Source organism: Stegostoma tigrinum, chromosome 2 (genome assembly GCF_030684315.1).
Source record: "Stegostoma tigrinum isolate sSteTig4 chromosome 2, sSteTig4.hap1, whole genome shotgun sequence".
NCBI lineage: Eukaryota > Metazoa > Chordata > Chondrichthyes > Orectolobiformes > Stegostomatidae > Stegostoma > Stegostoma tigrinum.
In genome coordinates, this window is record NC_081355.1 from 76,604,744 (window position 1) to 76,628,396 (window position 23,653).

At 41.8% G+C, this 23,653-nt stretch overlaps 1 protein-coding gene across 2 annotated transcripts in view; it reads left to right on the forward strand.

The window, feature by feature from the left end:
* The window catches only part of fam221a (family with sequence similarity 221 member A), a 60,749-nt gene extending 42,770 nt beyond the window's left edge, over positions 1-17,979 (forward strand). For both annotated transcript variants that reach the window (XM_048563637.2, XM_048563644.2), the window contains exons 5-7: positions 7,473-7,583; positions 10,797-10,882; positions 17,207-17,979. In XM_048563637.2, coding sequence (XP_048419594.1) covers positions 7,473-7,583; positions 10,797-10,882; positions 17,207-17,308 — 299 coding nt within the window. In that variant the 3' untranslated portion in view covers positions 17,309-17,979. The remainder of the gene's footprint in view (positions 1-7,472; positions 7,584-10,796; positions 10,883-17,206) is intronic.
* Positions 17,980-23,653: the final 5,674 nt, after the last annotated feature.

The following is a 23,653-nucleotide window of genomic DNA, read 5'->3' on the forward strand; positions in this document are numbered from 1 at the left end:
AGAGATATGGCGTTGTTTTCTGTTGCATATGTGTGAAAACTTGATTGTCATTCTGCTTGCTATTGTCGCTTAATGTTGGCACACAATCATCATATTGCAGTGTTCTTCCTCACTCTCTTCCAACATGATTGGCATGCTGTACATTGGACTGACCTAGCTTTAATTTCTGGCTTCTACAATGATCAATAGTGACATTTGTATGGGCTAGTTGCATATTTTAGAAACCTTTCCTGGTATTAACTATCAATATTTGACTTTCTAACTGACACTCTGCTTAGTGCACACTTTTTGGTAGTATTCTATCTGTTCGCTCATTTTGTATCTCTTTCATTCTGCTGTGTACTATGTTTTGAAATGGTTAGACAATTAGTTGTTGGGCAATGTTGTTTGTACTTGTCTTTCAAGCATAAATTGTGCTGAGGATCCATTTATGTTGCACGAAAATGTAGCGTTGAAATGTGAAAATCTTTCTTTGTTATTCAACATCTTAATGGTTACTGATTTGATAGTATTTATGTTTGATCATGTGACATGGGTCACTTACCACTTAGTATTGATACCTTGAAATGATCTACCAGTAAATGGCAGTCCATTGTCAGTCACCAATGTATTTGGGATACCAAATAAACTGCTCATCGTATCAGCAATGGTTGCACTTAGTGTGTTGTTAAATTGTTGAACAAGGGAAATTTAGAGAAGTAATCTGTCATGAGATTGTAATCTTGCCAATGCATTGTGAATAGATGAGTTATTATTTTTATTCTAAAAGTGGATGGAAAATTCAAGGATATAAAGGATCCCTCTGCTGCTAGGAATGGTACATTTGGCACACCTCGCATAAATTCATGAGCCGTTGAATATCCTGATTCATTTCTGGCTAGTACACAAATTCAGGTGCTAGTTCTGTTGTGCATTCGGTGTCTGTGTGTCCCTGATATAACATTGACATGGTGCGCAGAATTTTTTTACGGGCCTCAGTGACATGGGCTATGGCAAGATTTGTGCAGTATTGGATAAGCAGTCTGGCAAGACCCGTCTTGATGCCGGGAACAATTCACTACATCATTATGCTTTTGCTGAGCAGCAAGACAAGATTTTCGCTGGGCAGCAGCATGTTGCCATTTAAGGGGGATCATTGCTTGTTCGATGTCTTACGAATGGCACGACTCATCTTATTAATATTTAGCTTGCTGTCTTACCGAATGTGGTGAGGAAGCTAGATGTCAAAAATTCTCAACATGGAAGTCAGCACAGGTACCTGGCAACTTCAACTGATCATTTGCTCCAAAGTACTTCTATGTTGGATACTGGGTACCAGCATCTCAGGGTACACTCTATAGACACCAGCCACATGCACCATAAACATTGGTACCCAGAATGCGCCAGCCTCTAAGAACTCTTATGGGACATTTCCGATCCACGTACAGGATGTTTCTGCACTTCAGCGATCCACTTCAGCTGCACCTGGAACTATTATTGTAATGCTGCTAGAAAGACCCTGTGTATTTAGAGGCAGACACTCAGCTAATTGATTGGACCACGCTGCATCTCTGATCTGTTGGCTTGCTGTTATTGTGCTCACTCACTCTGATCCTACCTGAATACTGACACTATTACTGCCTTGCATTTTTAGATTTGTCCCCTTGGCCAGAGATATTAGGCTCACAGAACTGTTGTATTGCAGTGCTGTTTAGTGCAGATACAAAGCCAGGAAGTTTGCATATCTGGAGCCCTTAGTGAAGTGAAGGGATCTAGCCTTCACTCAGGGGAGTCCCAGCACAGACTGCTCTGACCCAGGTGGCAGTTTGGATCAGGTTGATATAGTGTGGTGCCTAGCGGCCTCCTCTTCTGGCCCTGGGTTAAGAGAATTCCTGGCTGTGTACCATCTCATCCAGTAGGACCTCCACATCCCTGCCGACGAAGCAGATCAACAACTTTATCTTGTCCACATTGTCCAGGGCAAATTTCAGGACCCATGACAAGTCTTAACTGACAGGGCTTGTAGAGTTGCACAATCACCTTTTAAAGATGATGCTGTGTTAAGGCTGCCAGTCAATTCTGGCCTATCCCAACACTGGTGAGTTGTTCCAGGAATGGCATGTGGTAGTGTTGGGACTGGGCAAGAGAGACATCATAGTGGTGGAGTAGGTAGTTAATGGAGCAGATTTGGAAAGAAATGGTGGGAAAACTCACTAAGCAAGACAGAGAATAACGTGCGCAAATCCTGATGTCTCTGCTACTTAACCAAAAGAACATAAGATTCATCTCAATAACTTGACATAATGCTTTTTGGATTAGATCCTAGCCATTGAAAGTGACTTGTTGTGATCTGCCACATTGATTTCAGTGTGATCAAAATGAACAAATCTTTCAGATATGTCGACAGATATTGGAAAATGTAAAAACAACAGGGTTGGTGCAGTGTGTGATTTTAACTTCCCCTATATCAACTGGGACTTGCTAAATGCGAGGGCCTTGGATAGGAGTGATTTTTGTTAGCTGTGTCCAGGCTGGATTTTTCTGAAACAACATGTAAATAGTCCAATTAGGGTAAGGGCCATAAAAGATGTGGTGTTAGGGAATTCGTCCAGCCAGGTGTTTGAAGTTTCAGTGGGGAAGCATTTTGGAAATAGTGACTATAATTTTCTAAGTTTTAAGTTACTTATGGATAAGGATCAGAGTAGTCCTCTGGTGGAAGTTTTAAAGTGAGGGAATGCTAACTGCCATAATATTAGGTAGGGAACGAACGAATGTAGCCTGGGAGTAGCTGTTTGAGGGTAAATCCAAATCTGGCATTTGGGAATCTTTTAAAGGCCAGTTTATCAGAAATCAGGACCAGCATGTTCCTGTGAAAATGAAAGCTAAGGAAGGCAAGATGTGAGAATTTTGGATGACAAGAGAATTGAGAGCTTAATCAAAAAGAAAAGGGAGGCATATGTAAGGTTTAGGAAACTGAAAACAGACGGAGCCCTCAAAGAATACAAACATAGCAGGAACTCAACCAAGGAATAGCACTCAACCAAGGAATTAGGAAGGCTAAAAGTTCCTGTGCTGTACTGCTCCTTGTTCCTTGTTCTCAGTTACTTCTTTAATACTGTCAGACTATCCCTGAATAAAAGCCTTTTACAATGCTTGCTGATCATCAATAGTTGCCAATTGAATTTGTTCACATTGGCCATGGCTAAGGTGCAACTGATTAACACTGTGAAAGTCCTTGGCTTTGTCGTCTAGGGCATTAACATGTAAATGAAAAGGAATATCTTGGTCTTTGTGTGGATTTGGTGATCTGTTCAGTGTGTCAGATCATCCTGGTATCTGGCTTATAACTGATTTCAAAATCACATCCTTTCACCTTGACAAGTAGATGCAGAAAAGCGATGGTGTTCTCGTTGGGTTGCGGCATATTATTTCTTATGGTTTATGATCAATGGTGAATTCCTTCAATGAAGAAATGTGTTTAAAACTTAATGATGTCGAGTAAAAGAGCTAATGTTTCACGCTGTATTTTGGAATAGTGGCTTGTACATATATCGTGGTTTTTGATGCAAAGGCATTTCTTCTTGCAAAAACTCATGCCTTGGCCATTTAGCACTGTGCTCACAGCAGGAGCAAGAATCATGCCTTTGTTAGATTGAGGTATTGCAGAAAGCAAGATATTACTGATTGAAACAAAAACAGAAATTGCTGAAAAAGCTCAGCAGGTTTGGCAGCATCTGTGCAGATAAATCAAAGTTAATATTTCGGGTCTAGTAACCCTTCTTCAGAATTCTCCTCAATCCTGAGGAAGGGCCACTTGTCCTGAAACGTTAAGCCTGATTTCTCTCCACAGATGCTGCCAGACACACAGCTTTTCCACGATTTTCTGCTTTTGTTTCTGATTTCCAGCATCTACAGTTCTTTCGGTTTTTATTTTGTTACTAACTGAAACTGCTTGCGTGAATTGACTTTAGGTATTGGTGGTCATTAGGACTGAAATTGAAAGAAATGTCTTCATCCAGAGATTGGTAAGCCTGTGGAATTCATCACCACAAAAAGGAGTTGAGGTCAAAACATTATGCGTTTTAAAGGAGGTAGTTCTTGTGCCTAAAGGGATCAAGGGATATGGAGGTGAGGGCAGGCTTAGGGTATTGGTCTCACTGATCACCAATGATCATTATGAATGGCAGAGCAGGCTCATGGGGTCAAATGGCCTACTCTTCTTCCTAACATTTATATTGCCCTGTAAAGGGATTATCTTCTCAGGCAAATCTCTTGGCAGAAATACCTTGTCTGTGAAATTGGGAAGATCAGCAAGAGGAAGTTTCAAAATCCAGGGCCATGTCATAGATTCTCTTTATCCCACAGGATTGGCATTTGTTTGATCATCTTCAGTCTTCCCTTGATTGGGACAAATTCCATGGGCAGAATAAATGGATCCAAAGAAGTTTAACTGGCTGATATTGACCTGGCACTTTGAACTGTTTGGTATTAATTCTTGTCATCATGAGATTGGCATTAGTCACTGAAGGTTGTGATCATGCTCTCCTTTGTCTTATTGTTGCCAATGCAAATATAATCAGGTATATTCATGGTTGAGGCCATCTTCATGGACGCAGAACTTGGCTATCAGTCTCTATTCAGCAATTCTGCATTGTTGTGTATTCTGAAGTCTGCCTTGGAGGACACTTCCCGAAGTTCGGAGGCTGAATGTCCTTGACTGTTGAAGTTTTCCCTGAGTGGGAGGGAACGCTCCTGTCTGGTGATTGTTGCATGGTGTCCGTTCATCTGTTTTCATAGCGTCTGCATGGTCTCACCAATATATCATGCCTCGTCGCACCCTTGTCTGCGATGCATGAGATAGACAACATTGGTGGAGTCACATGAGTATCTGTCGTGCACATGATGGATGATGTTCCCACATGTGATGGTAGTGTCCATGTCGAAGATCTGACATATCTTGTAGAGGTTGCCATGGCAGGTATTGACCTGAAGGTTGGGTAATTTGCTGCGAACAACGGTTTGTTAAAGGTTTGGCGGTTGTTTGACAACATGCACAGAACTGGTGATCCATTATATACTGTGTTATGGTCTCTCACATGCTGTACCATGAAGTGCCATTTACTAATGCGCATGTCCTTCAGGATTAATCATGGTAATTTGTTGGCAGCTTTCACATCAGTTTTAGTTTCTGGTGTGTTCCTGCCTTTTCATGACATTTGGTACTGTATTATATTGTGAAACCTTCTGATTGCCTTATAAATAAGTGTGTGACCTAGTGTGTGAAGTTGACAGTATGGAAATGGTGGTCATCTTCTGAAATGTGCCTTTAGTTTATTTGCCATTGAGTCTCACTGCTGTGTTTGCATTTGTGCATCGTTGTAACACTTTTATTGCTGCAGTGTTGTAACGTCTTGTTGTGGGGTCCAGCTGGCCTTTGAAATCAGATTTCCTGCACATGCATGTCCAATATCCTTTACTACCATACGTTTTATGATATTCCGATGTTATATGATATTTTAGGTAGAATCAACAAATCACATTTGTTACAGATTTTGATGTCTTGGTGGGCCTTGCTGTCTGTAGCAAGAGTGTTGGCTGTACCTAAAACATGTAACCGTTGTTGACCTGCCAGTATGGCTTTATGTTTGTATCTATCTTCAAGCATTGCATCAATGGTATAGCTATTATTTCTTGTCCAAGTTGGTGTAGAAGCAATAGCTAACTCAATGAGCCTCTCTGACAGTCAGAAAAAGTACATCTTGGGTTTTGCTGCAACGGCTTCTGACAAATTGGTCAATGGACTCGAGAGATTGTTGTACCTGAATTGAAGTCTTTAATCCTGAAATCAGTTCTTATTTTTAGTTGGTCTTCAAGAACTCTCCAGATCTTTTCTGGATTTTTCTGATCACCCATGGAAAGACAGGATATGTTAATTCCTTGAAATCTCGCCTTTTCAATGGCATGCAAGATTTTTGGAATTACTTTTTTCAGGACCATTTATTGTCTGACCAATAAAATAGAATGGCATATGTTATTTGAATAGTTGTAATTCAGTGAGGGTTTTACTGGATGCTGTCCAATCCAGAGTGAGATTTCTGCAGTCCACGATTCTGCCTTAATTGTAACCCTTAAAGCCATGCAATCCTAATTATATATCAGTGCGATTTGAAAACTGCTTCTTCTTTAAGGCAAAGGCTGTAGCTGCTGTTGTTCTAAGAAGAGTTACTTCTGTACCAACTGCTTAGAACCAAGTATATTAGTCTCCAGCTACTATGTGCCATTGCACTGACTTTGTGGTGCTGCTCAATAGTGCATCCTTTTCTTCCCTTCTCTAAATTAATATAATCTTTAAAAAATCTTTTATCCTCAAAGAACATACATTACAATCAACAGAAATTAGCTTTGTTTTATTGGAGATACATATCCAATCTACCAATCCGAACAGCTTTCAGTTCTCAGAAAAATCAAGGCAATTGAAAGGTAAGAAGCTGTCTCTTTGTCCAAAAGATATAGTAAGAATTGCCTATGCTGGTGTCAGAGATAACACAGTGTGGAGCTGGAGGAGCACAGCAGGCCAGGCAGCATCAGCGAAGCAGGAAAATTGATGCTTCGGGTCGGGACCATTCTTCAGAAGTCAAGGGTCCCAACCTGAAACTTCAACTTTCCTGCTCCTCTATACTGCCTGGCCTGCTGTGTTCTTCAAGCTACACACTGTGTTATCCCTTTGCCCAAAATACCTGTTGACCAAAACTCGTGTCCAGTTTGTCCTTAATTATTTTTCCCAAGTAATTGCCGCAAAAATATTCTAGCATTTTTACCACTTGTCACATGTCCACCACTTTTTTCTAGCAGGGTATTCTATTTGATGTGTCTGTAAAATAAAAAAAAAACACAAGTGTGGGTATAGTGATGCAACAGAATCATACAGACATTTATTACAGCTAATTATTATTTACAAACTTTACATTCATCAGACACATATATCTGCAGACTAACATTAATCTAGTAGTGCCTGCTAGAGAATCATGCTTGAAAGGATCTGAGATAGGATGGAGTATGAGACCTTTATTCCCTTAGGTCACATATGAAGACTGTGTCTCTTAAAGGTATATTCGCATACCCACCATGAGACCTGACACCACACTAACAGAAACAAATGAATGGAGAGTAAGATATCTTTTATCAAAGATGCCAACACCACTTGTCTAACTTCTTACAAACATACTACCCCACCACTTTCAAGGGTGCAGGCTGCATTTAAGTAGCATTATTGACTCATAAGATCAGACCTTTGCTGATCTATGCAATCAGGACAATCATTATCCATTTGTTCACTGTATGCAGCAATAATATAAAACATCAGGAAGTATAAATTTAATATACTGCTTTGCACAATTGGTTAATTCCACATTGTGACTCCAGAACCAGCTTTCAGGTGTTATCCAATATATGTTGGAGTCTTTTTCCATAAAAAGTTTTATTAATTATTTCAGGGTCACCAAGTAATGAAGTTCTTGATGCACCTTCTACTTCGATGGATCATCCTTTTCTGAGAGCTTATGGACCGCAAATGGATGCAATAAATGCTGGACGCTCTCCAGATGGTAAGAAATAAAGGAAAAGGCACAATTCTAGCATTTTACATTATTTTAATTATGGACAATTGTGACCTTTATATTAAATTACACAAAATAACTCTTTTATTATACACTGCAGGATTTCCCATGTAAGTGAGCAAAGATTAATCCAAATGTATCTTTTAATTCTGCCTAAAACATCCTGATATTATAAGAATGAGTGTTTAGATAAATTAATAAGTACCATTTTCTACTGCCTGTATTATTTTATTTCTTTTTCATATGGAAAAACATTGTAGCTAAATTGGATTATGACTTCATGCTGGTTTGTGCAAAAGGAGTTTGCACAAAGTGGAACTGAGGAAGCTCAAAGCTCTCTATTCCAAAATAGAAAAAAAGACTTGAGGAGAAGGGAGGGATGTGAAATACAACTGAACAGATGACCTTTGTCTTTATGGCAAAAATGCCAATGAGCACTTGCCACTTAATGTTAGAAATGAGATTAGAGGATGCTTAGGATGTTTGTTTAAGATAGTGGCATGAGACAGGGAAAAGGAGGAGGTTATCTTTGTTTTCCAGCACGTTCTTTGAATAATAGGCAGTTTTAAACAAAGAACAGCGGAACCAAAAACAAATCAATATTATAGCACAACATGAAAGTAATTCGGTCGTCATCTTCACATAGGCACTTTGCTCAATCAATTGAGTGTAAGTTCAATACTTTTACATATCTAACATTAACTTGTTTCTCAAACCTTTGAGAGTGGGACTGGTTGGGGAGGTTAGTGTTGGTGATGAGAGACTTACTCACCGATTAAAGAACAATTGAGAATCCATGTGCCATGCTTGCAGGAAGAGGATGATCACCATATTAGATGCTTACTAGGTACTGAACTGACCAGTGTCAAGCCTTCTCAAACTAGTGACCAACAACTTTACATTGCTGACAGTAGCAATGGGAATGGTTGTTGCTGCTGGCTATGTTCAAATTGTTCACCCTTTGATCATGTGACAAAGTTACACAAGTAAAAGCAGAGGCTGGTTAGTTGAGCTAATCAGTGGCAAATGGAATTCAATCAAGATAAATGTAAAATGATGCACTTGGGCAAGACAAACAAGGTAAGGGAATACATGATGAATGATAGGACCCTCAGAAGCACCGGGGGACCCTGATCAGCCAATCTAGCCAACCTGACTACATCCTCCTGTAGTCTAAGGCTATCCTGTTCATTATTTACTACTGCACCAATTTTTGTACATTTTATTCAGCCATGCTAGATGAGGTGAAATTGTTGCTGTGCTTTCTGGACAGGGTACTAGAGGGCCTGTTTGATACAGTGGCACAAACAGGCGCCTTCCTCTTGCCCCACACCAGCAGTATAGATGCCATAACATTAGATCATGCCAGCTGGTTGAGGTTTCTACCCAGGTTAATACAATCTCAGCCATCTGGAAATCTGCCCAGCACTGGAGGAAGCAGGCCACAGTTCCTCTTGGTGTGTATGCCCACCACTTAAGGTATCAGAACAAGTGGTTAAGAAGGCATATGGGATACTTGCCCTTACTAATCCAGACATTGAGTTTAGGAATAGGAAGATAATGCTGGAATTATTAAAAAAAAATTGGTTAGATCACAGTTAGAGTGTTGTGTACAGCTCTGGAATTCGCATTACAGGAAGGACATGATAGCACTGGAGAGGGTTAGAGAAGATTCACCAGGATGTTGCCTGGCCTGGTGAGTTTTAGTTATAAAGGGAAAAATTTGAGGTTGTTTTCCTCAGAGCAAAGGAAATTGAGAGGTGCCATTATCAAGTTGTGTAAAATAATGAGGTGCATACTAAGTAGACAAGAAAAACTTTTCCACTTGTTTGAGGGATCAATGACAGGGGCATAGATTTAATGTAAGGGGCAGCCGGTTTAGAGGAGACGCGAGGAAAAATATTTTTTACCCAGAGCATGTTGGGATCTGGAACGCATTGCCTTTAAGGAGGGTAGAAGCAGAAACTTTCACAACACTTAAGAAGTATATAGATGTGCACTTGCGATGCGAAGGCATACAAGCTAAGGGCCAAGTGCTGAAAAATGGAATTAGAATAGTTAGGTGGTTGTTTCTGATTAGTGGGGACGTAATGGGCTAAGGGTCTTGTTATGGTGTTCTCTATGACCTCAAAGACTAAATGTAATTAATCGAATCTAAAGTATTTCCAATGTCCTGAAGAACCGACAAAGTACTGTGAAAATATTTTAAAATTCATTTATTTGTTGTTCTCATTACTGTAATTATGCCATCTAGACTTTGTACAATGATTCGAATATTTATAAGCCAAGAGGATCAAGAGCTCTTCCCCACCTCAATGTGGATGGGGATCATAGCCATCTCTGTCTCGCCCCCAAGCCCTACATTTGCGATAACGTATGTCCCCTCACCAAATGTTTGGGAGAACATCACCTCAACCTCCCAACTGACTCCAGCCAGTTTCAGAGCTGCCTAATCCCAGGACCAACTCCAGAGTGCTCCCCATTGGCTAGAAACCATGCTTGTCAGTCAGCTTGATCTCCAGGCAAGGGATTCATTCAGGCCAAAGGACTAGTAAAATTCAACAAGATGCGTTTTCTGTCCAAAGTTTCACCTCCCTCCCCATTGCTCTACCAATGTAAGCCACAGCTGTTAATACTCAGGCCACGATGTTAGTCTATCATTTTTAATTTTAAAATTCACAATATCATATAATTCCTATTATTTCAGGGCTCTAATTATCAGCTAGTTAGGTTCAATAACTGTATGATAGTTTTTTGGACAGTTGTAATGTAGACAAGTGTTCCACTGGTATTCTTGAGGGCATATGATAATAAAAGCACATGGGCAATATTAAAATGTTGTCAATATAAATAATCACCTGTAAAATATATAAAACATTTTTTCAGGAGAAATGTTGGTCTACTCGTATCACTCAATTGACTGAAAATTCCTGGTTCTTTCAATAAGAAATTATATTGCCACACATGGTAATAATCTGAAGCAAACATTTCTGAACAGCTGTAATTGAGTCACTTTTCTCTCAAATTCAAATTTTCTGATTGTTGGCAGGTGTATGTAGTTTTCAAACACATAATTTCCATCACTGGAAAATATTCAAATATGCATACCCAGTACGAAATTTGTAAACGTTAAATAAATTATTCTGACTATTGAATATGTCAATGAATAATTATTTAATGAACTCCATGATGTCTCTGCAGATGTTTATGGTTTAAGTCGATTCGCTCATCTTCCCACAGCTGAGGAACGAGACATGGCTTACTTTGAAAGCCAGTATCAAGAACGGGTATGGTAACATCATTATATTAAATGTGAAAAGAACCTCTGAAATATTTCATGGATTAACGATTTTTTTAACTTTTAAGTTTTCTAAAAATAAAAGATGTTTTTGAAGTGAGACAAAGTGCAGATAATAATAACAAACCGAGTTACCAAACAGGACAGTTGAAAAAAAAACTTGCAACCGATATAAAAATTAACACAAAACACATTTAAAATTAGTAATAACAAGATGCACTGTAGAAATTCACCAAAGATCTTTAGACAGCACCTTCCAAACCCATAACCACTTCGACCTATAAGGACAAAGGCAGCAGATACTTGGGAATTCCATAATTTGCAAGTTCCCTTCCATGTCACTCACCATCCTGACTTGGCAATATACCATTCCTTCAATGTCACTAGGTCAGAATCCTGGAATTCCCTTCCTAAGGGGATTATGGTTCAACCTCAAGCACACGGACAGCAAAGGTTAAAGAAGATAGCTCTCCGCCAGCTTCTCAAGTACAACTAGGGACAGACAATAAATGCTGGCCAGCCAGTCACATTCTGACCCACAATCAATAAATAAAAAGTTCAGTATTCTCTACACAATTTCTTGCAATTGCTGTGTATAACTAAAGCCACACAGTTATCACTATAAATGAATTTTGAGTTAGTTCGAGATAAAAAAAATGTAGTTATTGATTTTTTTTTCAATTTAATACAGCACAGGAACAGGCCCTTCAGTCCACCAAGCCTGCACTGATTCCTAATCCTTATTGGAGGGGAAGGCAGTGGTGGAGAGGCATTTTCACTGGACTATGAATCCAGAGATCCAGACAGCATTCTGCGGACACTGATTCGAATCATAAGAACATAACATAAGAATATAAGACCCAGAAGCAGGAGTAGGCCATCTGACCTCTTGACCCTGCGCTGCCAATTAAAAAGATCATGGCTGATCTTTTTGAGACTCAGCTCCACTTATCCGCCCACGCACCATAACCCTCAATTCCTTTACTGTTCAAAAATTTATCTAACCGTGCCTTAAAAGCATTCAACAAGGTAGCTTCAACTGCTTCACTGGGCAGGGAATTCTACAGATTCACAATCCTTTGGGTGAAGAAATTCCTCCTGACATCTGCTTCCCTTTTATTTTGAGGTTATGCCTCCGAGTCCTAGTTTCACCTGCTAGTGGAAACAACTTCCCTGCCTCCACCTTATCTAATCCCTTCATAATCTTATATCTTTCTATAAGATCCCCCCTCATTCTTCTGAATTCCAATGAGTATAAGCCCAGTCTACTCAGTCTGGCCTCATAATCCAACCCTCTCAACTCTGGAATCAACCGAGTGAATCTCCTCTGCACCCCCTCCAGTGCAAGTAAATCTCTTTTCAAGTAAGATCATCAAAACTGCACACAGTACTCCAGGTGTGGCCTCACCAGGACCCTATACAGCTGCAGCATAGCCTCCCTGTTTTTAAACTCCATCCCTCAGGCAATGGCAGACAAAATTCCATTTGCCTTTTTAATCACCTGCTGCACCTGCAATCCCAGCTTCAGCAATTCACGCACAAGTACACCCAAGTCCTTTTGCACAGCAGTGTGCTGCAATTTTTACCATTTAAAACACAGAATTTTGCTGTTATTCCTACCAAAATGGATGACTTCACACTTATCAACATGGTACTCCATCTGCCAGACCTTTGCCCACTCACTTAGACAATCTATATCCCTCTGGAGACTTTCAGTGTATTCTGCACACTTTACTCTACCACTCACATTAGTGTCATCTGCAAATTTTGTCATACCACACTTAGCCCCCAACTCCAAATCATCTATGTAAATTGTAAACAATTGAAGTCCCAACACTGATCCCTGAAGCACACCACTAGCCACTGACTGCCAACCAGAAAAACACCCATTTACCCCTACTCTTTGCTTTTTACTGGTCAATCAATCCTCTATCAATGCCAGTACATTACCTGTAATACCGTGCAACTTTATCTTATGTAGCAGCCGTGTCGAATGCCTTCTGAAAATCCAGATACACCACATCCACAGGTTTCCCATTGTCCACCATGCAAGTAATGTCCTCAAAGAATTCCACCAGATTAGTTAAACATGACCTGCCCTTAATGAACCCATGCTGGGTGTTCCCAATGGGACAATTTATATCCAGATGTCTTGCTATTTCTTCTTTAATGATAGATTCAAGCGCTTTTGCTACTACCAAAGTTTTACCTGCTTTTTGTCTACTTCCTTTTTAAACAGTGGTGTCACATTGGCCATTTTCAAATCTGCGGGAACCACCCCAGAGGCCAGTGAATTTTGGTAAATAATTACTAGCGCATTTACTATTTCTCCCATCACCACTTTTAGCATCTGGGATGCATTTCATCAGGGCCAGGAGACTTGTCTACCTTTAGCCGCATTAGTTTGCCCAGCACTGCCTCCTTAGTGATAATGATAATTTCTAGGTCCTCACCTGCTATAACCTTCTTGCCATTAGTTTTCGGCATGTCATTTGTGTCTTCCACCGTGAAGACCGACACAAAATAACTGTTTAATATCTCGGCTGTTTCCTCATTCCCAGTTATTTAATTGGCCTTCTCATCCTCCAAAAGACCAATGTTTACCTTCGCCACTCTTTTGCAATTTACATAGCTATAGAAACTTTTGCTGCCTGTTTTTATATTCTGAGCTAGTTTATGCTCATAATCTATTTTACTTTCCTTTATAACTTTTTTTGTGGCTGTTGGCCCTTAAAGATTTCCCAGTCTACTAGTTTCCCACTACTCTTTGCTTTTTTGTATGTGTCTTTTTTCAGTCTGATACTTTCCTTTATTTCTTTAGACATCCATGCCTGGCTCTCTTTTTTCCCCCCACAGTTCTTCCTTATCACTGGAATATACTTCTGCTGAGCACTGTGAAAAATCATTTTGAAAGTCCTGCACTGTTCCTCAATTGACTCACCAAAAAGTTTTTGCTCCCGTTCTACCTTCGCTAACTCCTCCCTCATTCATTCGAAGTATACTTTGTTAAAGCACAGGACGTAGGTACTGGATTTAACCTTCTCACGCTCCATCTGTATTTTAAACCATACTGTGATCGCCCCTTCCAAGAGAATCCATAACTGTGAGATCATTAATTATTCCTGTCTCATTACACAGGACTCGATCTAGGATAGCTTCCTCCCTTGTAGGTTCCATTACATATTGTTCAAGGAAATTATCGCGAATGCATTCTATGAACCCTTCCTCAAGGCTGCCATGACAGACCTGGTTTGACCAATCGATATGTAGATTAGAATCCCCCATGATAATTGCTGTAGCATTTTTACATGCATTAGCCCTTTCTATGTTTATTGCCCGCCCCACCACGATGTCATTATTTGGTGGCCTATAGACCACACCTATCAGTGACTTTCTCTCCCTGTTATTCCTAATTTACACCCAAATGAATTCAACGCTTTGTTCAGTAGAACCTATATCATCTCTCACTACTGCCCTGATATCATCCTTAAAAATCAAAGCAACACCACCTCCCTTACCTTCCTGTCTGTCCTGCCGAACAGTTTGAACCCCCTGGATATTTAACTCCCAGTCATGACCATCCTGTAACCATGTCTCTGAATCCCACCATGGCAGCTGGTGGAATTTGAATTCACTAAAATATCCGGAATTAAGAATCTAATGATGACTAGGAATCCATTGTCGATTGTCAGGAAAAACCCATCTGGTTCACTAATGTCCTTTTGGGAAGGAAACTGCCATCCTTACCTGATCTGACCTACATGTGACTCCAGACCCACAGCAATGTGGCTGACTCTTAACTGCCCTCTGGACAATTAAGGATGTACAATAAATGCTGCCTGGTCAACAACGCCCTCATCCATTGAATGAATAAAGGAAAAAAACAAATTTTGACCTGCTACTTGTCGTCCATTTGCACTTTCTGTCCCTCTGTTCGCCTCCCGTTCTTGTGTCTATGAAGGTACACTTTAAACATTGCTCATATGCCTGCTTTCACCAACTCCATTCCAGGCGCCCACTGCCCTCTGGGTGAAAAGTTTCCCCGCGCTTCTCCTCTAAACTTTCCCTCTCTCACATTGAATCTGTGCTATCTTGCAGTTGACCTTTCCACCTTGGGATAAAGCCTCTGACTACCCACCCTATCTATGCCTCCCATAATTTTGAAGACCTCTATGAGGTTGCCCCTCAGCCTCTGTCTTTCCAGTGAAAACTATCTGAGTTTATTCAACCTTTCCTCATAATTAAAACCATTCAGACCAGGCAACATACTGGTAAACCTCCTCTGCATCCTTTCCAAAGCATCCACACACATCCTTCTAGTAGTGTGGCAATGAGAACTACACGCAATATTCCAAATGTGGCCAAACTAAAGTTTTATACAGCTGTGATGTAACTTGCTTTTATCTTTGATGCCCCAGCCAATGAAGGCAAGCATGCTATTTACCTTCTTGACCACTTTATCCACCTGTATTGCCACTTTCAGGGATCTGTATTCCCAGATTCCTGTGTATGCCAATGCTGCTAAGGATTCTGCCGTTTATTGTGTCACTCGCACTTGAATTTGATCTTCCAAAATGCATCACCTTGCCATTGTCCGGATTAAACTCCATCTGCTATTTCTCTGTCCAAATCTTCAATCTGTTGATATCCTGCTTTATCCTTTGACAATCCCGTTCACTATTTGTAACCAGGTTCAAAGATTTTGTGTTGGAAAGTAAAGCTGCCCAAGCCCTGGTGATAGTAGAGCAAACTCTGTCACTAGAAAGTTTTCAGGTTGGCGCATAAGAGGTATTGGATTGACTGTTGGCATTAAAGGCCCTGGGACCAGATGATGTGCATCCAAGGATATTGAAGGAAATTGCAGAGGCAGTGGCAATAATCTTTCAATCCATGGACTGAGGGGTGGTGCCAGTTATAAGGCTAAGCCCTGCAATTACAGACCATTTCGTTTAATTTCAGTATCAATGCAACTGCTTGAAACAATAATTCAAATGTAATAAATCACCACAAGGGAAGAGGGGAAATCTTGTTTATCTATCTTGCTGAAGGTTTTGAGGAAGTAACATAGAGGATCGATGAGAATGACGCTTTTGATATGGTTCACATAGACTTCCAAATGGTGTTCAATGCATGCCACAGAAGAGACTTGAGAGAATATTCTAGTGCATGGAAAAAAGGGGACGGCAACAACTTGGATTCAAAATCAGCTGAGGGATAGTTATTGGAAAGTTTTTTGGCTTGGAGTTCTCTAATGGTTGGTTTTGGGACCTTTGTTTTTCCTGATATATAATAACCATCTACATCTTGGTGTTCAGGAATCAATTTCCAAGTTTTCAGATGATACAAAATTTGGAAGCATTGTAAGTGGTGATGAAGCGTGTGTAAAATTATGAAAGTACATGAACAAATTGGTGGAGTGAGCGGATAGGTGGCACATGAATTTCAATGCAGAGAAGTATGCCGTGTTACATTTCGGGAGAAAGTATATAGATACACAGTATAAAGTTAAAGGATGTGCAGAAACAGACCTGTGTATGTATGTGCTTGATTCACTGATGGTGGCAGGACAGGTGGAGTGAGCAGTTCATAAAGGATACAGTATCTGAGACTTTAATAATACTGCCATAAAGTATAGGAGCAAGGATGTTATGCTATAAGCCACTAGTTAGACTTTAGCTGGGGTACTGTGTACATTTCTGATTACCACATTTTGGAAAGAAGGAAGTTAATGGGTATGACTAAATGCAAAACACCAATTATTAAGGCAGATTAGAAAATGGGACCATTTTCCTTTGAGAAGACAAGGCTAAGAGGAGATTTGATAGAATTTTTCAAAAGCAATAAGGATCTGGACAGAGAGGGAGAAATTTTTCCTTCTTATAGAAGGATTGAAAACAAGAAAGCACAGATTAGAGGTGACATCTGCAAAAGAAACAAATGCAATGAGACAAAAACATTTCACACAGCGAGTGGCTCAGGTCAGCAACACTGCCTGAAAGTGTGGTGGAAACTAAGTCAATCAAGACATTCAACAGGGCATTAACTGAGTATGTAAATAGGATCAATATTCAGGGTTATGAGGAAAATGCGGGAGAATAGCACTGAATCATGATGTTCATTCAGAGAGCTGGTACACAATCAGTCAGTTTACTTTTGCATCATAACTGCCCTCAAAATAGTTAGCATACGACTAAATTTTCATTAATTGTGTGTGTTATATTAGTGAAGTTATTCCATTCATATGTATTAATTTAACTTGGTTTTCATAATATAACATTTATTATGATGATTAATACACAATCTTTTATTTCAGCTCAAGATGGAAAAGGCTGCCGCTAAGGGACAGAAAAAAATTCCTGCACCTAAAGGTGAAACTTCACAAATTCCAAAACCAACAAGGCGATCAAAGCACTAAAAGTCAAAGAACATGCATGCATTTAGATGTCTTTCCCTTTATCAATCACATAAGATACATTATTGATGTCACGATACCATTCTACTTGCACTCCATATTTCAAACCATCACTGTCATCAGTTTATGATCTGAATATCATGAACATACGTATCTTTGACATTGTCATCCTCCTACAAATAAACACCTTGGAGATGAAAAGTATAAATTGCTTCACAACGTCTACGCAGTTGTTTCTGAGGAACAGATCATTTTTGGCATTTTTAACATGATAATATTTTTTGGGATAAATATCTTCAGGACAAAGAAATGTGCCAAAAGTATTGCCAATTGGGAGGTAAATTAAATTAAATAGGAATTTGATCTGTGGGCCTCTACTGTTATTCACATTCAATAAGAGGCAAATTCCCAATGACTAATAGCAATAAGCAAGTTATCTCTTCTACAGCTGAAGAAGTTATGGCAAAGGAATAATGGGAAAATTTGGAAAAAAAATTTTGAAAGGTAAAGTAGAAAATGGTGCTTCAAAGCAGACTTTGCACCTGAACGAGTAACTTGTCTGGTCTCTCCAGTTACTAGTTCACCTGTATCAGCCACAACTTCCCCTGGCTTCTCTCAGCCACCCTTTACCCCAAGCTCAATCTCACCACTACCTGGGCTCTTAGTGCCTGGCGATTGGGCCAATATGTCCATTTTTGCAGCCTGTTTCCTTGTGGGCTGTGAGTGTGAGTGAGGAAAAGTGACTGAACTCCAGCTAACCTCAAATAGCCCAGAATTCACTCTGGACCAGCTGCTTTGGATATTACTCGGGCCTTCAGTTAGGAAACGGTATGACTGCTCGCATCTGAGACTGTGCAGGACATGTCCCAATACAACTTCCCTCGTTCACAGATTATGTGCTACTGGTAAATACACCTGGTGACACCAGGTTATTTCTGGTGGGAATTACTCATTTTTCTGTTAATTCCAGCCTGAAACCTGTTTTCCTGGAAAGGGGGCAGGTAGACAAGGTTGAAAACTTCTACAGGCACGACCTTATTTTTTTTCTGGATCCACAACATTCTCCATTTTTGTTTCAGATTGTTAATGTCTGCAGTTTTATATCGTACACTTGAAAGCAAGAATTTGCATTCGCATTGTTCCTTATAATTCCCATGCTCCCCTAATACAATCCAGCTTTCTGGTCTGACCTGTTGTACAATTCGATCCATCATTTGGCACATCATATCTATGTGGTGTCTTCTACTGCACCAGCCCCATTTCTATGCGTCTCACATGTTTTAAACAAGGTGTTGGTCACCGCTCCTACTGCCTTTCTTGTTTGTCGGTTTTTTGATCACACCTCTGAGAAGTGCCTCACTACAGCGTTTCTATATTAAAGGTGCTACCTATTTGTCCACTATTGTCTTTCATTGTTCATAACCAATTCAAGGAAAAGCAGAAGTGTTCCAATATCTAGGCCATTGTTATCCCTTTAAGTAACATTCCCAATTGATCATACCCAGTTTGTGCCTCTTACCATCATGGTTTCTTCAGTACAGATCTAGGAACATAGTCGCAGAACAAATGTCACTCACCAGCTTAATGAAAAAGTCTTATTATATAAGGGTCATTCTTCCACAAGGGGCCTTGCACAGATAGATTGCCAATTATTATTTTCTGATTACACAATACCTCCAGTATGGGATGGCCTTATCCTGTAGTTGATTCTTCAATGTATTAATCTGGAAAACTATCTTGTAAACTCTAGGAATTTCTCCCCTATGGCATTGTGACTAATTTAATTTACCCAATCTATACGCAGCTTAAAATTGCCCTAATTACAGCTGTACCTTTATTGTTTGCGTCTTTAATTTCATTTGTAATGCCTTATCCAAAATATCCATTGCAGTTTGGGGGACTTTACAGGCCTTGTTGTGGAGAATTACCAGGAGACGTAGAGAGTTCTTCAAGAAGTTAAGCTTTTATTTGCAAACAAAAGCTGTGACAATCAGAAAATAGTTTCCCGATCGCCCTCGATCCTCGGGATTTGTTATCTTTTATACCTTTTCACTTAACATGCTCTTTCTCAGGTTATCAGCATAACCAATTGTGTTAATTAGTGTTATCTCTCTAAGGTATTCGTCTTCTGAACTATCTCTGCTACAATGATTTCTCAACTGTATTAATCAGTGTTATCTCTCCAAGCTATTCGTCTGCTGAATCATCTCTGCTACAATGCTTTCTCAACTTATTAGACTATGATTATTTTCAGCCGCAATGGTCCCCCACTCCGCACCTAATCTATTACAGTAGGTCATCATGGCCTTCAATATTTGAGATTACATATCACATGATGTTACTATCCTAATCATACTGTGCTCCACTTGTTCCAGTACACCTAGTACCACCTAATGCAGGACCATCTCATTCCACCTAATCTATTACATTATGTCATTATTGCCCTCAGCCTGTTTACCTTTATGTCATGTGATTTGACTTGACTAACCTACTCTTACTGTCTTCCATTCATATATACTTAATTTATTCTACATAGCCCTAATCAATTATCTTATTGCTTTATATGTTCCATTTTATTTTCCATAGCCTCACTATTGTTTTCTGCCCCTTCGCATTTCTAAGATTTAGCCATACAGGTTTCACTTCACCAGAGCTAGTATCCTTCCTCACTGTTATGTTCATGTGCTCTTTAACCAGCAATGCTACTTCACCACTATTTTTTTCTTTGTCTTTCCTAAAAACCAAAAACTCCTTGATATACAGTTCCCAACCCTACCCACCTTGCAGACATGTCAACGTAATCCTAGTTATATCATACCTGTTTATATCTATTTGCGTAACTAATCATCCACTTTATTATGAATGCTCCATACTTGAAGACACAAGGCCTTAAGATTTGTCTTTTCAACATTCTTAGTCCCATTCACATTACTTTACACTGTGCCCCTGTTTGCTTCTTACCCTTGCATTCCCTGCCTAACACTTGTCATACTTTCCATTCTATCATTTGCTTTTGCCCTTGTTTCCCTCTCCAGTGTCCCCTGAGGAAAGTTCCCAAAACCATTTTAGTTACACCGTCCCAGCCTCACTTGCAAATACTCCACTGAAGACATCAGTTCTGGTCCTGCCCTTAGGCAGCCCATTCAGCTTGTGTTGGTACGATCTCCCTCTTAACTGGTACCTATGTCCAGGAACCTGAAACTCTCCCCTTTGCACCATCTTTGCAGGCACGTATTCATAGGATACATCTTCCCTTTTCTGCTCTGACTAGCATGTGATACTCGTAGTAATCCTGAGATCACTACCTTGAGGTCCTTAATTTGCTTCCTAACTCCCATTATTCTACTTTTGGGAATTCATCCCTATTTTTGCCTGCGTTGTTTGTACCAATGTGTACCACAGCCACTGGATATTCATCCTACCACTCCAGAATGTCCTGCAGTGGCTCTGAGACAATATTGACCTGGCCACCTGTGAGGCAAAATACCATCTTGGCATCTCATTTGCAGCTAGAGAAACATGTACCTATTCCCCCTATGATCGAATCTCTATTACAATTGCTGTCCCACACTTAGTCTTCTTCTCTTCCAAAGTGGAGACAAACATGGAGCAATGAATTTGGCTGTTGCTACTTTCCTCTGAGAGGTCATCTCCAGGGACAAAGGGAGGTGTGACCTGAAAAAATGAGATGATGTGTTAGGTGGCTTGAAGCTTCAACATCTTATCTTTGAACTGAGCTGACATCTACTGTGAAAATACATTTTTATTTATAAATGGTCTTAATCGAAGTTCAAATAATTTAGTTTCTAGTTTTAAATGCTATGGTTTATCTGTATTTGCACTTTTTTTTCTGGTCAATAACAGTCATGTACAGAAAACCATTCCCACTGTTTTAAGTACAGCCGCAGAGACAGTCACATTGTTAATTGTCACCTTCTCAATGTGGCATGCAAACACTGTCCCCAGTATCACATGCTCATTTATGTCAGCCTAGACAGTTCTAGTGTTGGTTGGCAAGGGCCAGTGTTTAAAGATCCCAAATGAGGTCAGGGCTGACCAATTGGATGGCAAACTTGGACCAGTCTGGCTGGTCCTGGCAGAGGAAGACAGTCCTTCTCTACATTACCCTATCTACCGGGGTCTCTGTCTGGAAAGTGGAATGGCAATTTCCCTGTATCAACCATGTCATTGGCAAATGTCACGAACTGTGCAGAGCAGCTCCAGACTGACAGCATTTGACCAGGTTTACAATGGGCTTTTAAAGATAGCCTGACGCCAGGAATCCCAGGGTGACCCAGCAGTGGTGAGTACTTCCAGCTCGGCAAGTAGAAGAATCGGACTAGTAGTGGATGAGAGGAATGCTATGAGAGCACAGTAGGTACTTAACAAGGCGAGTTTGGGATGGCTGTACGATTAAACTGGCTATGCTTCATGGAGAGAAGCTTCCTTGAAAGCCGATGAAAATCATACTGCCTAACATGGAAGGGTTCAACAGGACTAATCAACAAGTGCTCAGAGTCAGGCATCAATCCTTATTTGATGGCTGACCTCTTCAGATAGATGATGCACTGCAGAAGAAAGGAGTAAAACCCAGGGGTGAGTCCCCAAACACTTCAGCTAGACAACAGGATGCTGACCTCACAACTTTAATGTGATCAACACACTCCATACCAACTGCTTAAGCTATCCTCAATTGTTGTGGGTCATATACTTTGTTTTGAGACACTTGATGTTGTGGGAAATGCAGTTGTGTTTCTATCTAATAAAAAACTAAATAATATTCCTGCACTCAACAGATTCCAGCAAGATGGTAGCAGAGTCCATTTGGAGCTCCACTCTGTCCATCAGTTCCCTTTCCTTTTTCTCTTCACCTTCTCCTCAGTCCCCTCTGCAATAATTCTGTCATCCCCCACCCACGCCCTGCCCTATTAACCACCTACCTAAGGAGTTGGATTGTGACCAGGAACCAAGTGGTGGATGATGAACTTTTGGTTTGTGTCCTGCCGTGACGGTGGATCCACTGTGGACCAGAGTGAAAGTGAGAGTGGGCTGGTGAGGCAATGGCGACAGTGAGAGTGGGGCTGGTCAGGCAGCAGCGGAGAGAGGGGACTGATGAGGGAGCGGCAGTGAGAGTGAGCCGGTGAGGGAGCGGCGGTGAGAGTGAGCCGGTGAGAGTGGGACGGTGAGGGGAGCGGCAGTGAGAGTGGGCCATTGAGGGGAGCGGCGGTGAGACTGGGCCATTGAGGGGAGCGGCGGTGAGAGTGAGCCGGTGGGAGAGCGGCGGTGAGAGTGGGATGGTGAGAGAGCGGCGGTGAGAGTGGGGCGGTGAGAGTGGGACAGTGAGGCAGCGGTGAGACTGGGCCATTGAGGGGAGCGGCTGTGAGAGTGGGACGGTGAGGGAGCGGCGGTGAGAGTGGGACGGTGAGGGAGCGGCGGTGAGAGTGGGACGGTGAGGCAGCGGCGGTGAGACTGGGCCATTGAGGGGAGCGGCTGTGAGAGTGGGACGATGAGGGAGCGGCGGTGAGAGTGGGATGGTGAGGGAGCGGCGGTGAGACTGGGCCATTGAGGGCAGCGGCGGTGAGAGTGGGACGGTGAGGCAGCGGCGGTGCGAGTGGGACGGTGAGGCAGCGGCGGTGCGAGTGGGACGGTGAGGCAGCGGCAGTGAGAGTGGGCCATTGAGGGGAGCGGCGGTGAGACTGGGCCATTGAGGGGAGCGGCGGTGAGAGTGGGACGGTGAGGGAGCGGCCGTGAGAGTGAGCCGGTGAGGGAGCGGCGGTGAGACTGGGCCATTTAGGGCAGCGGCGGTGAGAGTGGGCCATTGAGGGCAGCGGCGGTGAGAGTGAGCCGGTGAGGGGAGCGGTGGTGAGAGTGGGACGGTGAGGGAGTGGCGGTGAGAGTGGGCCATTGAGGGCAGCGGCGGTGAGAGTGGGCCGGTGAGGGAGCGGCGGTGAGACTGGGCCATTGAGGGGAGCGGCGGTGAGAGTGGGACGGTGAGGGAGCGGCCGTGAGAGTGAGCCGGTGAGGGAGCGGCGGTGAGACTGGGCCATTTAGGGCAGCGGCGGTGAGAGTGGGCCATTGAGGGCAGCGGCGGTGAGAGTGAGCCGGTGAGGGGAGCGGTGGTGAGAGTGGGACGGTGAGGGAGCGGTGGTGAGAGTGAGCCGGTGAGGGAGCGGCGGTGAGAGTGAGCCGGTGAGGGAGCGGCGGTGAGACTGGGCCATTGAGGGGAGCGGCGGTGAGACTGGGCCATTGAGGGCAGCGGCGGTGAGAGTGGAACGGTGAGGCAGCGGCGGTGATAATGGGACGGTGAGGCAGCGGAGGTGAGAATGGGACGGTGAGGCAGCGGAGGTG